The 27,693-nt window shown below is 30.8% G+C and overlaps 1 protein-coding gene across 1 annotated transcript in view; it reads left to right on the top strand.

The window, feature by feature from the left end:
• Positions 1 to 27,693, top strand: part of LOC129958258 (sodium-dependent phosphate transporter 1-A-like) — an 85,097-nt gene that overhangs the window by 46,052 nt on the left and 11,352 nt on the right. Inside the window, exons 3-6 of the mRNA XM_056070574.1 lie at positions 3,799 to 3,939; positions 9,031 to 9,116; positions 20,260 to 20,356; positions 26,202 to 26,315. Coding sequence (XP_055926549.1) covers positions 3,799 to 3,939; positions 9,031 to 9,116; positions 20,260 to 20,356; positions 26,202 to 26,315 — 438 coding nt within the window. The remainder of the gene's footprint in view (positions 1 to 3,798; positions 3,940 to 9,030; positions 9,117 to 20,259; positions 20,357 to 26,201; positions 26,316 to 27,693) is intronic.

Below are 27,693 nucleotides of genomic sequence, written 5' to 3'. Positions count from 1 at the left end.
AAGTAGGGAGTAACTCGAATTCCACTTTCCCACTCATGGCATTCACTTCATATTAGAAACTTCCGCTTCATATTAGTAACTGGCAATCTGCAAGGTAAGCAAAATATTCCGAATGCTTTTGATTTGATAATGCAAATAAGCTGATCATTCTAAATGCTTGTACAAATAAGAGGAGTAATGTAATAAAATCTATTTTTATTTACGATGCCTAGTTAACAGCAATTTAACTTATAAGTATGCTGAGATATTATTGGCTTTTATATTTAATGACTCAACGAATCAAGTTCAGAAAATAGCCATTTCTTGAAAATCCATCATCAGTAAGCTTCTCTCATCGGGAAACTGGGATTCAACTCGCGGAAATACCAATAAATGTCTTCAGAATCTGAATGGTATTGAATTGGAATGTTTTATATGAATTTCCTTATATATCTAGCTTTGATATTAAGAGACAAAAATCATATTATGTTTCGCGTACATGTAATTAAATATTATTTGAAACAAATATTGATGTTACTTAAAGTATTTACTTTCATATTTAATACAATATATTGATAGCACATTTTCACATATTCTGCGAATTTCACATGATTTGGTTGATGCTTTGTATATTATAAGCAAACCCTTTCTGGAAAATTTGGGAATTTTTGATAAATTCTTCATGTCTCGCCATTGATAACACTACTTTTACAGAAATCACGAGAGTTTTTACAAAAGTAATGCTTACAGCAAACAAAGCCATTGCTGAAAATTCCAAATCATTATCAGTTTTATGTGAAACGGGGTTAACTAAAATTTCTTCTCCAATTTCAAATTCGTCCTTTGAGGAGCTTTTCTGAATGAATGTGAGTAAATGCATATTCTTTATATGGTCAAAATTCGAGAGAACTTTTTGAAGTCTTTCTAGAGAAATTTGAAAAATTGTGTCATTTCAAAAAGAAACGGATTACTTTTGATCAGATAGCATAGTTCTTGAAGCGTTGTAGAGAGAAAAGTAATATCTCTTTCTGCTTACATTACAAATTGGTATGGCGTGAAGGCAATTTGTTTTAGTTATAATTGAAAACGTATTACAGTTCACTCCCGAGTATCTGGTTTGCGACTATCCGGCTTCCATACTATACGGTCTGGTTTTCTTTTATCATAATTAAATAAGGAAGGCAAGGCGTCGCATTGACAACATTCCCAAGGTATGGGAAGCGGGAGTTTGCTATGACCGTCCTACGTGTTGTAGGCAAAATAGTTGTGACAGGAAAAGAAAGGCGTTCTGCTCGTTGTTCATTGTTTCGTCAGTGTGTAACGGACCTTAGTTGTCCCTGATTATAACTGCACAGTACGTACAGGATTCGTAAATTGTTCTTGGGGTATATTTAATGTTTTTAAGGAAAATTTCGAAAGAGGAGATAAACAAACAAAAAGAAAAAATAGTATGGAGGAGAAATGACGCTCTATTCAGCGACTATATTCTGGTGTAACTGCAAAAAATATAACTTTGAAGTTAGGAATTGGGAAAAGTGCAGTGGGGGACTTTTAAAAAATAGGGCAGAAATTGAAAAATGGTGTGTTGCATAAGATAGCGGAAGTGTAATAAACTATTCACATTCTACGTGGCTTGAGATAAATAGAAGGCCTAGTACTCAATAAGAAGTGAGAAAATGCGTAATATAACAGAGTGTTTTGGTATAAAAACTTTGTCCTCTGTTATTGGTGGACAAAGAAATAAGTTCATATATATACGGCCTCTCCGGCGTTTTTGTTACTCGATCTACCCTTTAACATTAGGTCTCCGGCCACATTAAGCCGGAGACTCGGGAATGTACAGTATATGAAGAGTCAATTGATAAGAAACATTGCAGGTAAATTTAAGTCCTTTTTATTATTTGACACAGACATAAATAAGATATAATTACAAGAGCATAAAAATGTCCTTTACCTTTTTCTCAAAAGTCTCATTTTTCAAAAAAAATTAATTTTATCAGATAAAGCTTTGCACCATTGCTGGGATTCTGCACTGGTCTTGATTGAAATTTCATCATTGCAACCATATAAAAAATCAGCCGACTGACTCAGAATTTTTCGGTTTCGATACTTTTAAATCACGTAAAACACTAGCAATTATGTAATGAGAGCGTATTTCTCAACAATAAGAGAGGAGGGGAAATATGCTTTCTTTCGTTTCAACTGAGAGTTTGTTATTCTTCTCAATCATATCATTTTGAGTTTTGATTGCAATCTGAATCATTTCCTGTTCCATTTGATTGCGATTTGAGTCATTTCCTGTTCCATTTGATTGCAATATGAGTCATTTTCTGTTCCATTTGATACGGCTCCATGAAACTGTTTGGAATTAAAAATTCGCCTTCATAAATACATGATTTGTTATCAACTTCTCGAAATAACGAATCGCTTTTAGTCAAGATTATAAATAGGAAAGCTCTCAAGTTATCTGAATAACCTACAAATGTGCCTTTCTTTGATCTAGAAAAAAATTTGTGACTGGGTTTGTTAACTAAATAAGATGTCTTCCAACCGAATGTCTTAAGATAGCTTATATTAGAAACAAAGTTATTAAATAATTCCTATAGACTTTTTCCAGAAAGAGTTTTTATCCGGCATCTATTATGCATGTAATTAGCAATATTTACAGCTTCTACCCACATATTTAAAGGTAAATTGGATTGTTATAAAAGGGTTCGGGCCATCTCAATAAGTGATCTGTTTTTACATTCAGCTATACCAGATTGTTCTTGACAATAAGGAGCTATCAAACTGCGTTTTCTTCAATTCCTTTTTGAAAATTATCAGATTCAGTATTATTAAATTCTCTACCATTATTACTCAAAGATTTTAATTTCAACATTTTTTTTTTTTATTTTCCCATAGACATTTCTTTAAATGTAGATAACATTTCAATTTTAGATTTCAAAACTACACAATATCGCGAATATTCTTCTATGAAAATCTTGAATGTCACTCTTATTGGACCGCACAGATTAGAATGGACCACATGTGTATGCCATGAAAGTTTGAAGAGATAAGTGCTGGCTCGTCTTTTTTACCTGACCACCTTCAAAATGACGAAATGCGTTCGTGAAAAGCTCTCATGTTGCTTCAAAATGGGATGTTAATCTATTTGAGCCTATGCCACTATCCCCTTTCTTAAAAATATATCAGAACCCAATCCTAGACTTTGACGAAACAGTAAAAAGACGACGCGTCATAACATTTACCACGGAGTTCTCCTGTCGAATGGGCCACTATGAAGCTCAAGATAAATATATCCCCATGCACTAAATTGGCCATCGAAATAATTAATTCCTACTTGCAGATAGCCCAATAGCTTTAAAATTCCATATTTTTTAACTCATACATATCTTTAATCCCTAAAGATATGTATGGGTAAAAACAGGCCCATCTTACAAGATTAAACGCATTGTCCAGGTAAAAACAAGAAATGTTGATTCATTGCATACTTATAACACTGATTCCCATACAGTGCACAGTAAAAGTGCTGAAAATGGAAATATAAATCAAACTTAATTTCTAAAAGAAACGCAAAAGGCTGAGAGCTTATTTTCTCAGCTTTTCTATCATAATATCAATAACACAAGTCGAATAATATTTATGTCCATCATTTGTTTATTCTTGTATTCTTCAAGTATTTCCTTTGAACAAATCGATTCTTTTTTTACTTCAAAAAAAACAATACTTAAAGCATTTATTCAAAATCTGACATGCTTTCTTTATCACTGACTTTAAAATACTTAAGAATTTTTAATCATCTTTTGTTTTCTTTAGGTAGTGCTGTATGGAATATTTCGGCAACGTTTCTGAAACTTCCTATATCTGGAACCCACAGCATTATTGGAGCTGTTCTCGGCTTCACTTTTGTAGCTAAAGGATTCCGTGGGATATATTGGAAGACTTTGGGTTTCATAGGTAGGTTCATGATTTAGAATTCTGATCAAACGCGCATACCCTCGTTTTGATATTTCTTTATGCATTCTTCTTATTGTCAAATTCTTTTGCAAATATGACGTGCCATTTCATTCTCATCTGTCAACTGTAACCCATTTTACAGTAACACTGAAAGTAAAACACGTTTTTTCGTTGGAATAGCATAATTTATGGTTTTCACTAACTTTTGCATTTTTAAAAATGAACGAATGGACATTAGACCGTTCCGTGTTCGACACGGATCGAATTACAGAACTTTTAATATTTAGATATGTAATTAACTCTTCGGGCCCTACCGGGACATATATCTCCTGCTGATATTTTTAAATCATCCAAAGGGAATTTATTGGGAATTTAAAGGGAAGGGTAAGTGGGGAATTTATTGAAGCGCATTTCTCAATGGTTTTCTGTGATTACATTTATATGTTAGTGTAATTTTTAACTACATCTTAGTAATAAAGAAACCCGAACGAAAACTGTATGTGCCATGAGTAAAGTTACACTCTGCAAAAACTATTTTGCAATGTATCATACATAGAAATGATGGATATGTAATTGTTAAGAGTTTTCTTGCAATAAAATTGTTTTAAAATATTATAAAAACTGTACACACAACTTTTCACTGTATTTTATATGGTCACTTCAACCCCAAAACACGTGTCCCCTTTAAAAAGACCACTTGGACACATATCACCAACTTCAAAAATTGCACCTATAGTTAAATTTTGTTTTTATTTTAGTAGAATATAGCTATTTATACTTTGTTTGACCCATTAGCGCCCTAAATTATCTTAATTTTTGAAAAGAAAAAACTGCTGCTGAAAAGGGTAAGCAATTAATTCAAAAGATGAAAATCATTTTAGCATATCAGTTTTTTGTTGTTGTTTTTTTTGTATGGATGCCTCAAGTAAATAAAATATTTAATTTGAATTAGAGTTTAAATAAGAAGTCTTCAATCTGAAAGTTTTCACTCATCTAAATTGATGATTTGGCTTCAGACCCCATCCTCCTGGAAAAGAAGTGTGAATCTAAATTTCTCTCTTTTCTAAAATATAATTCTATTCATATTAACATGGACTTGTCTAATATTTTAAAGATTTTTTTTAATTTCTTTCAAATCATGTATAATTAAAATTTAAATAAAATAACTCACCGGAAATTCCAAAACTCAAATTGAAAAGGCAAAAAATGAGTTGACCCAACTGATGAAAAGAAAGCAGTTTTGCTTTTGTATTTTTTCATCGCCTGTAGGATGTCTAAAATTTCCCCAGCCAAGTATGATTTCTTTCTTAACTCTTTACCACTTTCGAACAAAATACACTTTAAAAGAGCTCTAACACTTGGATAAATTCCAAAACATTTTGTTTGCTGAGAGATAACAACCAAAAGAAAAGCTATTGATACGTATTTTTATTTCTTTATTGCTATTGGGATTAAATGATTCATTGCTTATGACAGATGTTTCACGATTCGCTCCTTTTACTACAGTTCGTTGCTATGGTGACCATTGTCACACAGTCACAATCAGGTGTTTTTTGTGCAATATCCTACTTCCTTTGTCACTTGTTTCGGAGTTTGATGCATTTGAAATATTCGTAGATATAGTTTATTCGTCTATGTTTATTAGCGGAAGATAAGATGTATATACATTTTGAATAACAGCTAAAAGTATACAAAATGATTTATGCATTAATTATCATCTGAATAATTATTTTCATTCATCTGATTTATGAAATAACTGAATGTTGTTTTTGCAGCAACTTTGCTAAAACGAAACCCAAAAACACACTCACCGGATCTCACTTGAGGGATAACGTGTTAGTAACATAAAGAAAGTGTCGTTTATAGTTCAATGAATGGGATAAGTGCAGAAATGGAAAGAAAATGCGTCCCAACTTCAACTGATGTCTTTAGTTTTGAATAGTTGATTTGCGCTATTAATTTAAGAATAGCTATTTATTTCATATGTATATTTTTGGAACATCCTATGTTTTTATTTCTGAACCACTCGATACTTTTCAATACATACTGTTAATAGTTGAATGTATTTTGAAATTCTGTTTTTGAAAAATAAAAATAATAAAAACTTGGGACTATAAATCTTGAAACTCCAGTGAAAAGAAAAACACCCTTATCTAAATATAGCATTCATTATGCACAGCATTTTGAGATTGCAATAAATATCAACAATTAAAAACTATTAGCCAAAAATTGAGTTTCAATATGTAAGTGCTTAATAGTCTTCTAATTTATTGATAATACCGACTTTGTAGATTATAGTCTTTAATTAAATACAAAATCTTTATTTGAGATCATAATAATGTCGAATATTTTTTTAAATATCCTTAAAATATCGGCGAATGTTTCATCCACAGGATGTTTCTGAATTCATGAGGACAAGATTAAAGGATGGATCAAAATGCAGAGAAGCATTTTAAAGAAGTTATTTTTACAATAGAACAAAACAATGGAAAGGACGTAGGGAACTATTGAAGATTCTTTGTCAGTGAATTAAGAAAAAGAAAAGAATACACTAGATTAAATATACAATAGAGATTGAAAGGATACAAATTTTCAATAGTACAAGGTGGATGCATGCATCCCTTTGAACAGCTCTTAAATTCAGTTATTCAAAAGTTTGCCCTATTTTCAAACCCATCTTACCTTGAACTATTGAAAATTTAAAACTTTTTCTTCATTCACTGACGCTTGGGACAAAACTGACATGTTTCTGTATGCTTGAGTTACTATTAAATGATTTTTAGATCTTGCTCCCGTTTACTTTGTAAAAACATGGTATTTTAACATTCGGATGTCATTGGTAAAATCATTCAATTTAAAAACCTATGAATCACTATTTCTTCATCTTCTAGCGTGCGCACCATAATTTCTTATAAGAGAAGGAGAGTGTCGCACTTTGTACGACACAATAGTTTTCTTCCCCTATACTATTGCAGTCCCAAAATATTCCATGACAATAAAAGCATACGAGTTAGAAAAGCAAACCTTTACGTCAAAAGTGAAAATTAAATTTTTATATGACATTAAAACAATAAAATTGTAACAAAATCAAAGAAGTTAATGAAGAATAACAAAAAAAAATTGTAAAAAAAAAGCATCTCATTGATACTGATGATACCTTTTTTCCTTCACACATAAAACGGAAGCTTCACATTTCAATGATCGTTGTTGTTGACTTGCGTCTTCAGGAACTAATGCATAATTTAGACGTGAAAATGTCATGGTCATTCATCGGAATCGGGCTGTCGTTCTTTCATAAGACGTCATATTTTATCAGTTTTCGAGCTAACTAATTTTCTGAACTAATTTTTTTCGGAAAGGTCAGCAAGCAATTATTCTTTATAATGCTTTTTCGATATATATTTAATAAAATAAAACATTAAAACGTAATACATATATATAGAAAGAGAGAGTTAGTTTAGTTATATTAACGTCCCGTTTCAAAGCAACACTAGGACTATTATGGGACGGACCTCGTCATTTTGAACCACGGTCACATGATGAGGACGACACCTGAGATGTCGCCTCCTCTCCAAACTACCACACCACACCAGCAGGAGAACGATTAGCCCCAACTGATTTAGCGTGGGCCAGACCCCCTTACACGACGGTCCTTCGGTGGAATCGGATCTCGAACCTGAAGCTCTCCGATCCGAGACCTTATCACCAGGCCGCCGCGGCCCTTGTAGAAAGAAAGTGAAAGAGATTTGCTCGAGTTAGAGGCATAAACTTTATGACAATATGAAATCAAAGAATACTATGAAATGTCACCTTGAAAATGGAACGAATCCATTTCATTCCGAAGGGAAAGATGATATGAAGGAATAGCAATGATCGTTAACCGTGTGCGAGAAGGTTCACTCAGATCTTGAACTCGATGTCCTTCACTTCCGGAAATGACAGAAGAATAGGCTTTGCCATGACAATGAACGACGCCGTATGTGATAACGGAGTAAGAAATACCCTATTTGTCTCAAAATTTGAGCAGGCACACCTGCTGAGAAGTTGTCTTAAAAACTCACATCGTAAAAATAATTTACGAAAAAATAAAACAACTGTAGAAAACTGCTTTATCGGCCACATATCAATCGATTAACGCTTTTACTTATCATTTGAAATGAACAAGTAATGATCTATTGAATTTTCTTTTGATACTTATAAAGAATGAGACCATCAGAAAGTCTTCTATAAAAAAACAGCCAAACAATTCATAATATTAAACAGACAGTTGATGATTTTCTACCTATTTTTTATTGCATGAGTCGATTCATCAATCAAAATAGGATTTTATTTAAAAACAATCGAAAAAATCTCTTATTATAAGGGGGAAAAAAGCATTTTTTAAACAAAATATTTATGAAATACATTTTCGGTAAGCATTTTCACTGCATTTGGTGCAAATACTCTTACAACAGTATTCAATTATATCATCGAAAAGATAAATTTGAAATACAAATAATTAAATATTTCATAAGATCAAAGATGAAACATCACGTATCCATTGTTTGTAGGATGATTATAAGAAATTTTGGTTTGCAACAAAAATATGTTTAAAATGAATAATTGTAAGCTCGTTCAATGAATCAACTTGACTCGATCCTCGAGTTTTTAATACAGGGCCGCAGTGGCCTGGTGGTAAGTTCTCGGCTTCGAGGGTTTCGGATTCGAGATCTGATTCCATCGAAGAACCGTCGTATAAACGGGTCTGGTGCACGTTAAATCCCGCCGGGACCAAACGTCCTCCGACTGGCGTGGTGTGGAAGTTTGGAGGGGCGGTGGCAGCTCAGGCATCATCCTAGTCCTCTGACTGCGGTTCAAAATGAGGAGGTCCGACCAAAAATAGCCCTACTGGTGTCTTAAAAATGGGACGTTAATATAAATAAATTATACTAGACTAAACTTTTTAAATATCACTCCCAAAAATCTGTGATCCTGAATGATAGCTATATCAACTGAAGAGTCAAAAATTAGTTTTGACAACTATATTTCATGCATGTAAGCTGCATTTAAATTTATGAATTAAAAAAAATTTCATGTGTTGTTTTTTTTCAGTTGCATCCTGGTTTCTGTCTCCTCTTCTCTCTGGTCTGGTCTCCGTGGCAATCTTCCTTCTCATCCGAAGATTCATCTTAAGCAAAGTAAGAATTTCATGAGGTACGAATACGCTTTTCGTCATCGAAATGCATTTCCTAATGAAAGGGAAGTGTTTTCGAATGTAAAAAGAAAGCCTTGAAAAGAAAAACAACTTACATTTTTATATTTTTCTAAAAAATTATTTTCTTATGTGGAATCTTTTTTTTTTTCTTCATATTCTAAAATTTTTCTCTTTACAAGCAAAATAACTTTCTTGTTACATCTTAAAATAAAGATAATCAAATTTATCTTAACTCACATATTTCTCAGGAGACTTAACTTACATATTTCTCAGGAAGATCTAAAACGTGGAAATTTGTCAAAGGAACGAATTTTTCGACAAATATGATACGTACTCTATACTTCGTTGACGAGAAATTAAAAAAAAAAATGAAGTTTTGCTGAAATATTATCTCGTAGAAAATAATATAGGCACTGTGCAACTGTGAGTTCTGCGACATCGATATCGCCTTTGAGAAAATCGATATTACTTCTTCAGAGAACGATAAATACTCTCTTTTAGATACTCAATCAACGTTCCGTCGTCAGATATGATGATTTCCAGAATCTACTTCTTCTGATCATTGATCTCGTCCCAACAAAAAAGGAAAAAAAATACCTTGAAAGGAATTTCTCGGGTTGTTTTGAGGAGCGGAAAAAGCAAAAAGAGAGGTACCGTTTATTCTTCCTATTCATTCATTTCTCGCTGAATCGAAGTGATTCTAAATAAACTTTCGTTTTCTGTTATTTTTTAAGCTTGCTATAAGATAGAAAGTCGTGCAAAGGCGAAATCGCAATGATTACAAAGTTTTTAATGAGTTTTAAATTTAAAATTATTTGCATTCTAATTAAAATAAACTCAACCAGTAGCAGGAATCTCCCTTTGACAGAGGGCATTTTTAATTTATCTTCGTCATATAATAAAAAGTTCGAGTTAATTTTGCCCCCTTATTATCAGACATCAGACATTCATACATTAAGACTTTCCCCAGTTAAAAGGGATGGCATGAACTCTTATTTTCATTTACATAAAGCTGCGGGATTAGTTATGAATGTTGATCTGGTGTACTTAAATTCGTCATTCTGAGTCAAATGATTATATCTTAATGTGGTGAGGAAAATAAGTAAGATGGATTTCTAACCACATGTCTATCTGACAAGAATTTTAAATTTAAAAAAGACAGTCCTCATTTTCTTAATCTAGCTACAAAAGAGAAAATCAAGGTAACACTGTAAATTTTAAACAGAGTATAAGCATTTTTTAAAAATCAGTTTTAAAAATGAAGCTTTAAGTCTTTATTTTCACTGAGAAATATAAGGGACAATTTCAATTAAAAAAACAATATCACTCTTTTAAACTTGGGGTCTTTCAATGTTAGAGTTCATATTAGTAGTTTTGTGAAAAGAATTTACCTGAAAGGAACTATAATCAAAGGGGAACTTTTGATGTTTCTCTCGACTATTATTTAAAATCTCAGTTTATACTGTGTAATTCTATATGTCTTTCTACATATTTCGCATCCTATGTTTTTCAGTGTAGTCTTTTAATTTACAGAATTATTCAATAGTTTTTTTTCTTTCCTTGATATATCAACATTGGTAACGCTTTTTAAAAGTAATTCTTTATAATTTCAACGCCAAAGACAACTCAATTTTAGGATATTTTATATATTCTTTAATCATTTATCAGTCTTTTTATATATGCACTTCTGCGAAAGCGATAGTTTTTCGGATTATTTTTATTACATTTTGGGAAGAAAATAAGTAGAAAAATTAGGAGTGACCAGAATATTTTCTTTTTCATAGGATTTTATTTTACTTGACTTATTTCATGTTTGTAAAACTGAAAATTTGTAATCGATTTCTATCTCACTTCCGAAAAAATGAGAGTTTTGAAATTTTTCATATTTTTGTATCCGTGATGAAAACAACCGTTGTAATGTTTTCAGAATTAATTATCAATTGATCTATTAATTGAATTAAATTCAAATTCCATTCGAGTAATGCCATTAATAGCGATTTCGAGAAATAAAATTTTATTTTAGCAATAAAACAACGGATTAATATTTAAATGCAAAACATAAACAAGAAAGTAACAATATACAACATAGAGATATTTTAATTTCGTTGTGTTAATGTTGTATTGAGGCTAACACTACATTCTTGGGGATGAAGTCTCGTCATTTTGAAATACTGTCAGATGAAGAAGATACTACTTGACATGCCATAACCGCGCGATATCATCGCGAGAATTTTGTCTCCGAAGGAAAGTTGAAATCAGACCAATATAAACGTTGAGTTTATTATGAAATCAGAAATTACCCCAGTAATCCAGCAACGAATACCCTTAATTTTGGATTATTTTTTTATTAAATCGTGTTTATAGAATTTCGAGTTAAGAATGCAATTTGAGGTCAAATACAGAATGATTTTCATTTGATTTGATTAGAATAAATTATAGAAGTTATTCTTAAAAATAATAGGTTTCAAAAATTTAGAGCATTATAAAGAAAATTTCCGTAACCGTTTACTCTGTTTGATTTTGATTAAGTCTATGAGAATTAATTAAAGTTGCAATATTAAGAAAAATGTGAAACAAAATTTTTTGTGAAACAACAGTTGCTTATAAATATTTTAATAATTTGCTTAAACATAATAATTTCTCATGTTTTATTTATAAGAAAAGTTAGGGTAGAAAATTTTTCAAAAGCACAAATTTTTTGCAAATATATTTTGTTAGTTTTCTTTTTCTCTTATTTATTTTAATTATCTTTATTTTTTTTTTTCAACTTGAATGCATTTTCCTTAAAAAATAATGGATGAGATACAAAATGTTAATAAAAATCTGATTCTTTTAAAACTAGGGCAAACTTCAAAACCAAGGTATCAGTAAATTCTCAACAGATAATCTGTTGCCTGCTTACTCTTGCTAAGACACATAAAAATGAGTATTAAAATGTTAAATCATATTGTTATATGCAGAAAGCCGAATTTACAGTAACATCATCGTAACGTCGATTAACGCTGCTAATGTAGAATTTACAATAAGGTTTTTCGATATTGTACTACTTTGATCTATATAGAATTTTCAATACCGTTTCCACAAAGCTTTACAATGTTATACAAAACTCGGTTTTTAATGAAAAAGTTGTTTCAGTGAATTTTTAGAGTGAAATCTCAAATAAAATTAACAAAAACTAATATATCTGGTAAAAATTTTGAGATAATTTTTTTAATAATTTCCTGCTTTTTGAAATGTCACATATTGTATTTATATGACATTCGATGTTTCTCAGTATAGACAATATTGGACATTTCTACCTGGGATATATGATCATGCCCAACGTTTCTCTTTAAATTACTTGAAACTGGAATAATTAGTACAGAAGATTCAGTAACATTTCCTGCTTTTTCCTTTTTAAAAAACATGGAATGAAGAACTAATTACGTAAGACAAAATGCTAAATTATTAATCAGTAAAAATTCCTGTAGATTTTCTTATGTCACAAAAACAATTTTCCGAGAAAAATGACAGTGCCACATGCTGCCGGCGAATCAAATTTTTTCAGATATATTTTCTAGGCCGATATGAAACCGTGAAAGATCGAGAAGAAATTGAAAAGTGGGAAATTCACAAAGAAATAGTTTTTACGCTTGATTGATATCGAGAAAGCTCCAGTTCCTTACTTTTCAACGAGAAAATATTCTTTCATCACTTTTCCTACAACATATAAAAAGTTTAATATAGCAGTAGAAAGAAAAATTGAGAAGGTTATGAAATTTTCCATTCTAAATGTAGAATTTTTGTTTTATATTTATATTTAGGGTAACACTGAATAAAATCTGGATGAACGGATTTCTCTTTAAGATTTCTTTAATTATTTTTAGAGCAATAAGAATGTAAAATATTTATAAATGTGGTATAACATAAATCTTCCACTGCAACGTATTGCAGTTTCTTGGGTTTGGCATGGAGCTAACAGTATTATCCATATAATACATTTAAATTTGCTACCACTTTTAGTAAAATCTCGATGTAGGAATTCTTCTCTAAGATCCCTTTAATCATTTGTAGGGTATAGTGTGGAAGTTTGAAGGGGGGTTGTCAGCTTAGCTGACGTCCTCGTCATCTGATCGTGGTTCAAAATGACGATGTCCGTCCCAAAATAGCCCTAGTGTTGCTTTAAAATGGGACGTTAAGATAACTAAACTAAACTAAACTTAATCATTTGTAGAGCAATTAAGTAAATGTGTAATGCAATCTATGCCATGGTAAAACAGCATATCTGCGGAAAACACATTTCAGTTTCATAGTTCTGGCTTAAAATCGGCCTTATTGGTTTTATAAACACAATTATTAAATTCGCTGTAACATTGAATCCCCAAAACAAAAGTTTTATTCAATTTCTTTGTTGCTTATATTAGGTACTTCCATGTACTTTGATCATTTCTTCTCTTTAAAAAGGTATTTATTGAGAAAAATTGGTACAATATATATCAATCAAAATATTTTCCATCATTTTCTACAACCTTTTCCCATTTTCGTTCGATAAGTCCTGCGAATTATTATCTCCGAATATTTTTGGTCTTCCATGCCGTTCTTTGTCATTGACCTCGAAATCACTACTCTTAAATAGTTCAAACCAAAACCGACATTTGGGATATGACGGAGCAGCATCACCATAAGTTTCTAAAAGCGTCTGATGAACCTCGGCAGCAAATTTCTTCAAAACAAACAAAAAAGAGCAATGAATGTCGCAAATGCAATTTGGAGCGTTCCGTGATTGGAGTCTTTATACATTGAATAACTCAATAATAATAATGGAGAACTTTCAAAATGATAACAATAAAATAATAGTCAGTTGATAAAAAACAAAACCATTGTCGTTTATATAGATACTTCGCATGTTTATCAATAGATTTCGCTGATTAAAATGTATGCAAGCACCTTTCCAATGTGCGTTATTTGTTTCCTAAATTTGGGAAATAAAATACTGATAATCTTCTTCATTAGAATTTATAGAACGATAGTCGATTCCTGCCATTTTTGAAAACATATTTTATTTCTATACAAAAATAAATCTGGTTGTTTCCGTCTAGCCTTAGAAAAATGTGAATATTTTTATTTGATTTTATACTGACACTCCCCTATCCAAGCTTCCGCACCACACCAGTGAGAGGACGTTTAGCCCCGACGGATTTAATGCGCACCAGGCCCTCTTACACGAAGTTTCTTTGGTGGAAGCAGGCCTCGAACCTGAAACCTTGCCACTAGGTCACCGTGATCTTCCGACCGTTTGTGAGATCACCCATCAAATGAGTAATTAGCCTCGCTCCATAACTTCAACTAAACTAGCACTGATTCATAATTCCACGGATATTTTATACTTTTGCTTCAAGATGTGATTAAGAATGGTAACTACAGCATGCAAATTAGTAATACGGGATTATTTTGGTAACAGTAATAATCTTATGCCGTTGAGAGAATATAATTGCTTAGAATCATTACAAGTTCAAATGTTTAAAATGATCTTTTGTCTGTAAAATGCCTTTTTTACCGAAGAACGTTTGAGTTTAGTTATATTAACGTCCCGTTTTAAGGCAACACTAGGGTTATTTTGGGGCAGACATCGTAATTTTGAACCGCAGTCAGATGATGAGGACGACACTGAGCTGGCACTGCCCTCTCCAAGTGTCCACAAGACGCCAGTGTTTGACCCCGACGGATTTTAGAGTGCCCCAGACCCGCTTGCACGACAGTTCTTCGGGAAATTGGGACTCGAATCTCAAACCCTCCGGTTCCGAAGTCGAGACCTTTTCATCAGACCACCGCTGCCCCGAAGAACGTTTGAAAAAGAATAATTGAACTTTGTGAGGAAACATTTCTTTAAAGCGTAAAATGCTCAGTATTTTCTTAAAATTTCTCGAACTGGATTCACCTGTTAATTTACTTCAGAGTTAACAGAGATTTCTTTAATTGAACAGTAAAAAAGCATCAGTTTCTTTTAGATCTCTGTATTGGAACAGGAATCGCAAATAATATGCAAAAATACGAAAGATTTTTAATAATTAGGAAAATTTTTCAAATAGGTCTTGAAAAATTGTATTAACTACACAAATGAAAAAAGAAATTGGAGTTTTTTTGAAAATTCGTGAAGAGCGAAGCAGTTGTTTCAGAGGGCCAATCGCATTAAAATCCAAGAAAGAATTTCGGGCCATTATATAAATGTATATAGTATACTAAGTATACGAGTTTTTGACTTGTTTAAAAGGCCTAAAGAAGATTGAAAAGAAAATAATGAAAATCCATTTCCTGGTTAAAAACCACTTTTTTTTGCCTCAGAGACATTCTACTCATTGAATAGACATTCTACTCATATAGACATTCTACTCATTGAAACAATCAACCAATAATATATATACTATAACTGTTTTTGCCTGCATAAAAAGGTCGGAAGAGAAGGTCTGACCACTTGGAAAAGAAATCATGGAATCTAGACCAGGCCAATGCCTCAGCTCGCGATCCAATGTCTGCCAAGACGTTTTTAGCTTAATATGGATTCCCTATTCTTTTTATACCTCTTGGTTAAGTCAGCGGTGAAAGGAACTGTGTTCGATTCAGTCGATAGTGTGAAAACAAAAGAGACAGAAGAGATGAAAGGGGTAGTAAGAAATGACATGAAGCGCTGCTTCGAACAATAGAAAATTCGTACAGAGCGGTGTAGGTTCTAGGAAATGAAATACCTTAATTCCTAACCACCGCCATTGGTCAGGACCAAGAAATCTTCCCGATTTTTTTTTTCTTTCATAACAGCAAATGTCTGTTATCAGTGAAAGATCAGTGTTTGATTGAATAAACCTGGTATTTTAAACTCATAAAACGTTAAGCAGCGCAAAACTCAAGTATTTTTGTGAGCCTTTTCTGTTTAGCTTTAGAGAATAAATGTGTATCCATAATGAGTCTTGATTAACGGGCATAAAATCGAAAATGTGATATCTTAAACCTCATATACATATATTATACGTATTAATTTTAACCTAATTTGTAGGAGGTTAAAGCTTTTTAACTTAAGAAAAGTAAATTATTTAAAAATCAAATAAATCGAAAATTTAAAATGTTGACAGTTTTCTATTATATGGATTACTGTCTTTTAAAGATATTCGAATTGAAATTGCTTTTTGAACTTAAGATGAAATATAAAATACTGTGCATGCAAGATTTACTTGACATATGAATGCGTTTATAACTTTAAAAGAAATCATTTTCTTAATTTTGATTGAGTGGTGTATTTAAAAAGTATAATCCACAAAATGCATATAACCAATATAATTAACTGCTTTATTCCGAAAAGATTAACATTTTACACTAAATCGGATATTTTCATATCGTAATAATCTGTATATCAAAACTGAGTATATGTTTGATTACTTAAACTTTATACAATTCTACGCTCTTTGATAAAGTGAAACAAAATTTGATATAAATGATTTTTAGCATTTGGAACAATTAACTAATTAACTATCCTATTAAAAGATGCTACAAATCTCTAAAAGTCTGGAATGGGAGTTGAAATATTATACATTCTTCAGCTATAACTTCTGAACATATCTTCACACAAAAATATTTTTACATTTTAAAATTCAAAAAATAAGTAATGTAGTGACATCCATTTCATTGTCGTATTATTTTCTCTGATTTTTTAATATTTTTTCCAAGTTAAAACAAACAAAATTTTTAATCAGTTCCATATTTTTTCTCGAAATATTAAACCTATTTCATTGTTTAACCATATGCATCATTCGCACACTTCTGCCAATGTCAAATTGCTTTCCACTCATTTTTTTCCTTTTAAAGAGTAGAGAAAAAATTATTTTAAAGTTATTTCAAAAATTTTATATGCATGTGCAATAATTAAGCACTTATTTTTAAAACTTTTACCATTTCTTTAAATTTTTGATCGAATTTTTCTCATATTTTATCTCTTTTAAAATATTTGAATGCAACAACTGACATATCATCTCCCTTTCTTTATTGTTTAGTTCACTAAATATAATTTTATTTTACCTCATAAGTTTGTTAGTTTTAATTGCTTTATTATGTGCTAAATAGGATAAATAAAATTGCCGCTTATCTCAAATCTTTAGAGTAATAAGTAATTACTGTTAATTAAGGGTCCGAATCCTAAAATCTCTTAAGCGATTTAATATGAAAATTTGAAAACTTAGATTTAAAAGAATGTTCTTTTCTTCTCTTTTTCTTACAAACAAATAGAACAAATAAAAACAGGACGAGTAGAGTGTTCTCCAGCTAGTTTGTATATTTAAACCTGAATGCCTGTGTTTGTTTGTTTCAACCTTTATACTCCTTGACGTATTCTAAGAAAATTTGGCACGCATGCTCCTTAGCGTTTCGAAGGATCAATTGCACTTCAAAAAAATGTCTTTTGAAGGGGGTGAAGTAAGATAAAAAATATTTTCTTGGATCTATAGTCAATTGTTCCAGTTGTTTTTTATCGAAATATTAAGCTTATTTTACTGTTTAATTACATATATCACTCGCGAGGTTTCAGCAATGTTAAAATTTATTTGCTGTATTCCTACATTTTCACTTTTGCATCGATTGTCTATAATAAGAAATAACACTTGTAGTGATTGGATTTTGAAGCGTTAGGAAATAAACGTTCATAGATGGCGCTAGACAACTAGCGCGAGTGTAATTCAAAGAGTGATGTCATTCGAGTGTTTGCTCTTGGAGGAGAAGGAGTTACTGAGCAGAGTAACTCGAACGAATCTGAAATAAATCTGTTAAGTTTTCTATTTGCCTATTTATTGAAAGCACTCACGAACCAGCCACGACAACACTTTAATATGCATGTGTAGTAAATGACACTAAGCAATGTCTTAAAATTGTAGTTCTCTTTTTTAACTGTTTGGCCCAATTTTGTCTCATATTTTTGCACTTTTACGGTTTTAATGTTTCCAGTTGACATATCATATACTGTCTACTGCTGAATTTTCTTTTTCAATTCATTGAATGAAATTTTATTTCCCTTGATAAGTTTACAATATTATAAATTTTATCGTACTAGCTTTCAAGAAATATTTTTTTAATATGCACTATTGGGCATTTCCGATTATCTTTTTTCCCCCTGACTACAAGCTTTCTTTTCGTTAACTCCATAATATCTAGACTTCTTTTTTTGTTGTAAATTTTCTGAATTTGTAATTTATTTATTTTGTGCATTATCTGAATTTGTACTTGCGAAATTCTGTTTTTAGTATCAGTTTATATTAAAAAATTTGCGTGTGTTTTTACATCAAGTATTAAAATAAGAGACTATTATCTGGCGTTAAAGAACTTTAAGTTTGCCTCCTGTTTACATTACTTATCTCTTAAAATAAAATTTAATCTCTTACAAATCCTGTATAACTGGAACTAAATGTTTCGCCAACTGCCAATTATCAGCCCTAAATGTCATTTTATTTCTGCTCCAAAATTGAGAATAAAAATGCCATTTATCTGAAATCTTTACATTGATAATTAATTGAGACTGTGGGTCTTAAAACTTCCGAAGAGATTAAATATAAAAATTATACGATTTAAAAGTAACGCGTTTGCTTTTTCTTATATACATGTAATATAGATAAACGTTAGTATCATACCAATTTTTTTATAATTTTGAGTTTTAATGCAGTTGAGCATTGTATAATATTTTTTATTTAGTGTTAAATTATTTTATTTTTATCATATTTTTTATTTAGTTTTTTTTTTTTTGAATTGCTAAATGAAATTAGTATCTTTTATTTTTTATGAAAACGCACGAAGGAATATATGCTTTCAATTTAATGATAACGCAGAAAGTAAATTTATCCCACAGAAATTTTTTAGAAAAAGTGCAAAATCTAATGCCCTCTGTGGTACCTATAAAATAATATTATAGAATCATTTATTATAGAATAAATGATTCATTCAAAATATTGACAGCTCTAAATACCATGAAAATCTTCATTTTTCTGAAGGTTGTAAAAAGTATAACATTTTTATGAATGTTATGAAGAAATGTGGTACAATAAAAATGAACGCAAAGTGCAGAATAAATAATTAGGAATTTGATGTCAGTGAATGTTTATAAAAAATTCTAATAGGACTGTTTTTTCGGTTCTATGATATCAATTATCGAACTTACTTATTTTTAAAAATTCACAAAAGAACAGATCCAAATATTTTAATGTCCGAACAGGAAATACATTTATACCATATAAAAGTTATAAATATATATTTGTTTTTGTTTCAAGAATTAAATCTCCCGTACATAATTTCGAGAAATAATCGTGTATTTCAACGTAATAAATCTATTTTCTTATGTATTGAAGAGAAAAAGAAATGTAAGCATTCAATTTAATAATTAGTCTCATATTAAAACTAAAATAATAAAAATTTATTTTTACAAGTAAATTTTATATTGTGTTTTATGAAACAATTGAAAGGCCCACATAGACGCTGCATTTAGGGGATTTCAATCGCCTCTCCGAATATAGAAGGAAGGGAAAAGACGCGATAAGCAACTAATGTCCTGACACTGCCATCTGGTGGTCGGGTTAATTAGCACTCCTACTGTATGGGAAAGCCGCAGAAGGAGAAAGCATTTCCTTTGTCCAGACCTTGATGCTTTTAAGAGTCACTTGTATTTTAGAAATTGCAATTTCGTTAGACATAGCAATCTGATTGTCTACTTGTAGGAAAGTGAAAGGTGATAGAATCATAGTTACAAAAATGAATATTTAAAAGCTTTCAAAGAGCAAGCAAGTTGTTTTCAAGCCTCATCTCGCAAAACTTTTTATATCGAATAAAAATATAATATAGCATTAGCAAAAAGTATAAAAGTATTTTTATATACAATTTTGAATACCAAAAAGATAATGAGAGACTTTACTTTAGAAATGCATGTTCCCTAAGCTTCTAATACCTTAAATATTCTATAAATAAAAAAAGTAATAGCAGTTGTGTTTTAAAAATGAATACTTCTGTATTTTAGCTTTCATATTTCATTCTCCGTTAATTATTTTTCTGTTCATTATTTTTAAGTGATTTATTTCATTTTCATTGTGTATCGTTAAGTTTGTTAATAATAATCTGCTTCTTTCAAGGAAAAGCCAGGGGAAGCCGGCCTAACAGCTCTTCCCATTTTTTATGGTTTTACGGTTTTTGTGAATGTCATTTCTATTGTACTTGATGGATCACCGGGTAAGTTTTTAAAAGCTCAATTACATTTCAGAAACTCTCTTTCAAACAATTAGCATTCTTTTTTCATTTAAAACACCTGAGATGAGCGGTAAAAATTTTAGAAATAAATCAAGAGTGATTGTTTAAATAAAGAAAGGCTTTAGCCATCTTCCTTATCTTTTTTATGCCACTTTTTCTTTACAAGTAATTCCTGCTTTTGAAATTTATTTCAAGAGCAAATGCTTTTAAATAAAGCAACTTTTTTAATGGGAAGCTAAATATTTTAAGCTAAAATATTTTCTCAATTTTCTGAATTCTTAGCATGAACAAAAGAAAAAGATGAATAAAATTCTCAAAAAAGGTCTTGAAATTAAGATTTATAAGACGTACAGTTCCGTTAGTGTGGGCTTCCATAAATAGGTCAAAATAATGTCAAAATTGGTAACTTTATAATGAAATAGACATCTAACATTATAATTGTTGCTTATGAAAATAATATGATGTTCTTGAGAAATATAGCAACCAAGCTTTTTCTATTGCTTTTCTTTAAATAATTCCAATTATAAATTATTCATTTTAATTTAAAAAACTTTCTGTAGTATATATTTTTTGAATGAAAAAATAAAACGATCCATCAACTTTATTTTATGTGGAAAACCTCTTCTGTTATAACAATTTTCTACCAAAGACATTTTATTTATGGTAATATTCTAGTTAGAATTATAGTAATTTAACTGTAGTCATCGCAGAGAAGCCATACTGTGGCATCTGAAAAATTCAAGTAAAATGGGCTTTTATGTTATTCTCTTCATTATTTTGTGATCATTAAATAAAAGACTATTATAAAATGACATTAAATGTTGAATACATCATTCAGATTCAAAAATATAACTCTGTTTCACACAGTGTTAATGGGTCGTTCAGTTACAGATTCCACATTAATAAATTTTGCACGTCTTTAACCTCGATTTAAAACTATATAAAATGAAGAAAATGACATGGATTATGTGAACATAGATTGGAGTTTGGAGACTGACATAAAAATCGATAAAAGCGCGCACTATACTATATATAAAACTTTCCTTCAATTATTAGCTGAACCAAATGTGTAGCTTTATATTCGCATGAGATGGAGATAATATACTCATAAAATATAAGCAAAAGTCGTAAATTAGATAATTTTATGTTTTCATCCTCGCAATATAAGAATTAGATTTTTATTTCTCATGACATAGAGTGTTACAATAAATACGATCCGAAATTTCGTTAGCTGAATCTTTTTGTAATTCAGATAGATCGCAGTTTTAGTTAGAATTTATCAAAACATTTGTTTTCAGTAACATTTCAAAGAGAGATTATAAAAAAAATGACGATAAATAATAATAAATACAAATAATAATAAAATAAAATCTATTGTTTGATTTAAAAAATTGCATGTGCCTTGATCATTTTTTCCCTTACTCTTAATATTTTTTTTCATTCATTAGTTTTTTGCAGTTAGTATTTTAAATAGAAAATTAGTAATAATAGGACATTATTTCGTTGCATTGTTTTTGATAAATAATAAAATAAACAATTCAAAACTTTTCTATTGTCCTTTTTAAATGATTTATTATTTCAGTTGTAAAGCCTTCTTTCAGAAGAGTAGTGAATTTAAATATGAGTTCCTCATGATAGACTTATTTTGATGCTTTTATTTTCAATTTCTAGTAAACCGCATAAGTGTATAAAGTAGACAATAATATCATATATAATCAAATATATCAAATTACATAATTCTTTATGAGGCAAACACATGTCTTTCATAAAAGCTTGTTTAGTGTTACTTTATGAAAAAGTATTTGGGATAAAATATTTGAATAATACATTCCTTTAGTTGAAACAATACATCCCTAAGTCGTATTGTTTGAGCTAAGCAGTTTGAAAATCGTACTAAAGTTACGACGGTCTCTTGTTGAGTCATTTCATTGGCTACATCCTGAATGAAATCAAGTACAGGGTGGTTCAAATGAATCTGACGGTACTCAATCAGAGACACGCAGTTACGTTTCTACAGAACAGATCAGAAGGAATACAATGGAGCCAAAATTTCCGTCGGTTTTTATTTTAAAGTTTGCCAATTGATGCCGCTGTATTGCCCATAGGCTAATGAATAGGTCATTTAAGTTCGCTATAAAAGTGATGGGCATAGTTCGGCAAAATCATTTGCCCGCAGTGAACATGCCGCTGAATAAGAAAGCATTCATTGATCGTATAAATCTTATATCGCAATACGAGCAATGTTTCAGTAGCACTCAGTGTTTACTGGCGGATGGAAAATGTAAGGAAAGGACCCATTTCCACAAAGGCAGTTAAAGGCATATTGCGCAAGTTTGAAGAAATCGGTTCTCTGGCTGTTACAACAGGGGAGAGGATGACGGACAAAGGATCCACCAGTTGTGGAGGAAAGTTGCAGTCTGGCATCTGAAGCACCTGCAAGTTCATCACAATGGTGAGGTACTGTTAGTAGCCGCTTAATAGCTAGAGCACTTGATCTTCCATGAGCAACCATGTGCATGCTTTTTTGTAAAATTCTGAAGTTGAACCTATAAGGTGCCATTATGATCTGGGGACCATTCTGAAAGCTTGATGAAATAAATGAATCATCAAGTAGGGAAGGAAGGGATGAGAAAAAGTTTAGAGAGGAGTTCGACAGAGAGAAGAGAGCCGCAAGGCTCGGAAAAGAGATGGTCTGATATATAACTTGTATATATGTGGTGTTGTGTACCATTAGCCTAATGTGCAAATAAATAATCTAAAAAAATCACCATTCCTTGTCTCCGATTACAATTCACTCATTTACAAAAATGTTATAGTTAAAAGAACCCTCATTACAGTATTCTTACAAGATGCATTCCGTACAACATTTCAAACCGCGCGTTTTACACTGTGCGTCTTGATTTTGCCCTGCGTTTTCTAGCGAAGATTCATGACGAAAATACTGGCATTAGAATATCTTATGGACAGACGTGGGTCATTTTCTCTTAGATGGTGCTATGAACACACAGAACTCCTGCATATGGAATTCCAATAATCCTCATGCCGTGCAGCAACTATATTCCTCAAACGTCACGGTCTGGTGTGGATTCATGGTGAATTTCATCGTTCGTCGTACTTCTCGGGTATGTCAGGTGTACAGTCATCATTGACCGGTACAGCAGACTCGCGTAGCCTGGAGGATCTCCTGCTATCCCAGGGTTAAGTTTAAGAGGTTGTTTGGGTACAATAGCGTTAATGCAAGACTGTTGCAACTATTCACTCAGAAAGGCGTGTAAAGAACGTGATTCAAGTTCACTTTCCTGATGAACATGTCATATTATGTACTTTCCCACTTGTCTTGTCAGCGCGGTCACCAGATCTGGATCCTCGTGATTTCTGGCTATGGGGTTTTCACACAGATCACGCTTATCAAGGATATGTAACTAATCAAGTGGTCTTGAAAGCCTGCATCGTTCGAAACGTCTCCCTCATTCTTTCTGAAATGTTGCGTGCGGTCGTTGATAAGGCGGTAGTATTCTTGCAATATATTGTTGATAGACAAGGTATGCACATATAGCACACAGCTGTGAGAATAAATAAAATATTCTGTTATCACTTTATTTTTAAACTAAAATCTTTCTTTTTTATTTCGTTACAACGCTGCTTGTTGGCAAAATTTCATATTTTTTTTTTCGGCGGAAACCTTGGCCCTATGGTCTATGTAACAAATATATGAAGTTTCATTCGAATCTGCTCAGAAATAACAGAGTACATATCTCTGAATACCGCCAGTTTAATTATAACGACTCTGTATATCTTAGTCATCGGCATTTGACTTCGGATCTAATAATGTTAAATTAAAATTCACATTTGAAATAATAACATCAAACATTAAATTACAGAAAAAAAGTTTATTGACGCCAATGAATCTATATTTCTGTGGAATTTTTAAATTAAAATCAAAGGGATTAAATAACAATTGAATTACACACAGAAAAATAAGCAAACGAAGTGAACAGTTTTTTACATTCTAAGAATCTTGAAGTTCAAGCTTTTTTAAATGTTAAACTTTCCACCATCGAACCAAAAATATGACATGGCTGTACATTCCCTAACTCAAATATATTAAACCACACGCATTTTTATTAACTATGAATAGAAGAATATACAATTTATTATTGGTCCAATTTAAAGATATTATAGTTTACCTTTAAACTAAGGCTGGAAAAAAATCAAGGGGGACTTTGGAGAAAACAAGGTAGTACTTACCTCTTTCTAAGTTAATAAGAGATAATTCTATTCGATAGTCATTGAGGTTCATTAACAATAGTAAATACACAAAGGATAATGCAATAGAATAAGTCAGTAAAATCATCAGCAGGGTGATTAGCAGAAGGTGAATTCAATTTTAATGAATAAGAAGCACAGATATGATGAAGACACAGCATTTGTCACAAGGAGTTCAGAAGAAACGGATTGAGAGAAATGGAAAAGGGGACCATGAAATTAAAATTCAGATTATTATGCCGATAAATTCATCATGGAAATTCGAATTTCTAAAATGAATGAGCGATAGAGAATGTTGAAGTTTTAGATTATCCTTTTCCTTTAAAAGAAAGAATGCTGATGATGCTGAGTTCCCAGAAATATCAATCACCAGTTTAACTTGGAATCACAAAATAATTCGTTCTCTTCGATGCAAAACGAATTAAGTATTGGCTAATTGCATTAACCAAAATTCTATATCACAACCCTTCTAAAAGGGATATAATGCATTTCATGAAATCTTTTATAAATATTTTGAATACACAAATAAATAATGCCAAAGAGTGTAACCAAAGAGCAGTATCTTACTGAGAGATCTTCATTTTAAAGAGCACAACATTAATTCAATTATTTCAGTGATTATTTTTAGACTTATTGTTTAATGTTGCACACTTTTCAACTTATTATAAATTGTGATTTTTCTTTCAAATAATCAGGTTTCAGTCAGTATTATTACAATGTGCCTTGTCTCATCCCCGTTTATTAACAACTGTTCTATATACGTGTAAAAAGAGATAATCCTTTCCTTTAAATTTGACGTAAAATTAAACAACAATTACTATTATTAAACAATGATTTTATAATGGTATTTAATACTAGTATAATAAGTTATTGAAATTGAAGGTTAAAATAGTGAAGAAAATGAAGCAATAATTGATGCCCACATATTGAAAAAATCACGTTACAGTACTAGATTGAAACGGAATTTATGTATATAGTTCTAGCACAATATCTTTAGTGGTTAACTCTAACTCAGCTGTGATCTTCTCTTTTACAATTAGACAGCACATTTCTTAATTAACCTAAAATTTAACCTGATTAGAAAGTTTTCTAACTATCTAAAGGATAGTTAAATTTTTTTCTCTGATCCTAAATTGAGAGATCACATATGACTCGGTTTTGATTTGTCACGTGGATGAAAAATACATATTAATAATACACCTTGATGTGATTTATAGCGATTATAATGAGTAATAATTAATTCAGGTGCTATTCAGAGTGATATATTCATTCGTTCAGTGAAAAGCAGTAATAATATATATTTTTCATTCATATAATAATTTTTTCAACTTTTAAGAATTGGTATGCAAAATAATTGAACTTAACTGTAACCATTCAACAAATGCCTTCCTTTTTATATTTTTTAAAGAAAAAATTAGGGAAAATGTTTTCATAGTATTAGAGGAAAAATTTTAACAGAGAGAAGCTATAAAACAAAGTTTGGTAGCCTTACTCTGCATCATAATGAGTTATAGCTATTCGTTAATTATATAATGAAATAATTATTACTTCTTTTACTTAGTGCTGGCGCTGGACAGGATTCCGTCATGGGTAGCAGTGTTAATTGCTGCAGTTATCGCTATTTCAGTAGCCATATTTATCCGACTTAAAGTAGTTCCCAAAGAGAGAAATAAAGGTAAATTTCTGCTTTATAAAATGCGCAGTATTCTTCGTGTAAATAGAGTTTCGTATATAGTTATAAAATGAATAAAATTATCCTTTTTGTACAATAGTTTCTTTGATTTTACCATTATCTAATTGTTCATATTAACAAACTTCTGCAAAAATCTTATAATTTCATTCAATACCTAAATCAGAAAAAAAAGAAAGAAATGAAAATAGGAAATTCAGTTTGTTTGAACAAAATTACTATTTTAAAATGAAAGCTGTTACCTTCAATGGACAATCACTTACTTTAGCAAACTGATATAATTTTGACGACTACTTATTATTTACTACATATCTAACCTTAGAAAAACTTGACAAATATTAATCGATCTTTTTGTAAAATGTTTCAAGACAATAATTAATAAATTTAATTTGAGCATGTTCTTTCGAATCTATAGCCTGCGCCACCTAGCTTTCAAACGACTTCTATGAGTAAAACAAGCAAATTCTGAATGTTCCTCTATATTCATAACAGTATTTTTTCTATATAAATCTATTCTTACGAATAGAAATGTTGAAATTTTTCGTATTTTTAATACTATAAAGTAAATAAAACAACAACAACAAAAACATTGATTTATTAAAAATCCTAAATTTCCTTTCATATTCCTTAGTTATGAATAAAAAAATACAAGAAACCGTTTTCTGAGAAATCAAACTGTCTTCATATATCACTATCGAACACAATCAGTTCTCGTATTAATTTTTACATAGCAATTAAAGCGTAAACCTTAACAAACCTCTAAAATTATCTCGATATGAAAATTTTGTTAAATGGTATATCTATAGAAAATCTAATACAAGTATCTTAATATAAATGGAAAACTTATTATTAAATTATGAAAATTTTCCTAAGAAGTAAAAATGTATAAAACTTAAACCTTACACTGCCCGATTTTTTTCAACCGCACTTGCATAAATCTGAGTAAGGAACGGGATGCGTCATGTATACAAGCTATTTGGAACCTAAAAATGTATTAATAACTACATTTTCATTGTTGAAAAAACTTCCGAATTTCAAATAAAAATTTTATAGTCTTGTTCAAAATAAACGATTTAAATAACACAGATTTGTATCATAGAGAAAAAAAGCAGCAAGGAACGGATCAAATGCTCTTTGTCTTAGCGCAAAATAAATATTGTGCATCCAACACATTCTTCAAATTAAAAGCAAATAACCAGTTAGAAGCAACTAGGTCAATAACCTTTCTAAGAAGACAAAGCAGAATTATGTTAAATATCAATGAAATACCTCAGAGCTCCATTCTCTTGGAAAACAAAATCTGGGAAATTAGGAAAAATATTACTCATTTTAATTACTAGAGTACAATCACATAAATCAGTTT

Source organism: Argiope bruennichi, chromosome X1 (genome assembly GCF_947563725.1).
Source record: "Argiope bruennichi chromosome X1, qqArgBrue1.1, whole genome shotgun sequence".
Taxonomy (NCBI): domain Eukaryota; kingdom Metazoa; phylum Arthropoda; class Arachnida; order Araneae; family Araneidae; genus Argiope; species Argiope bruennichi.
The sequence above is the reverse complement of the archived record's forward strand: the minus strand, read 5'-3'. Positions and strand labels throughout refer to the sequence as shown.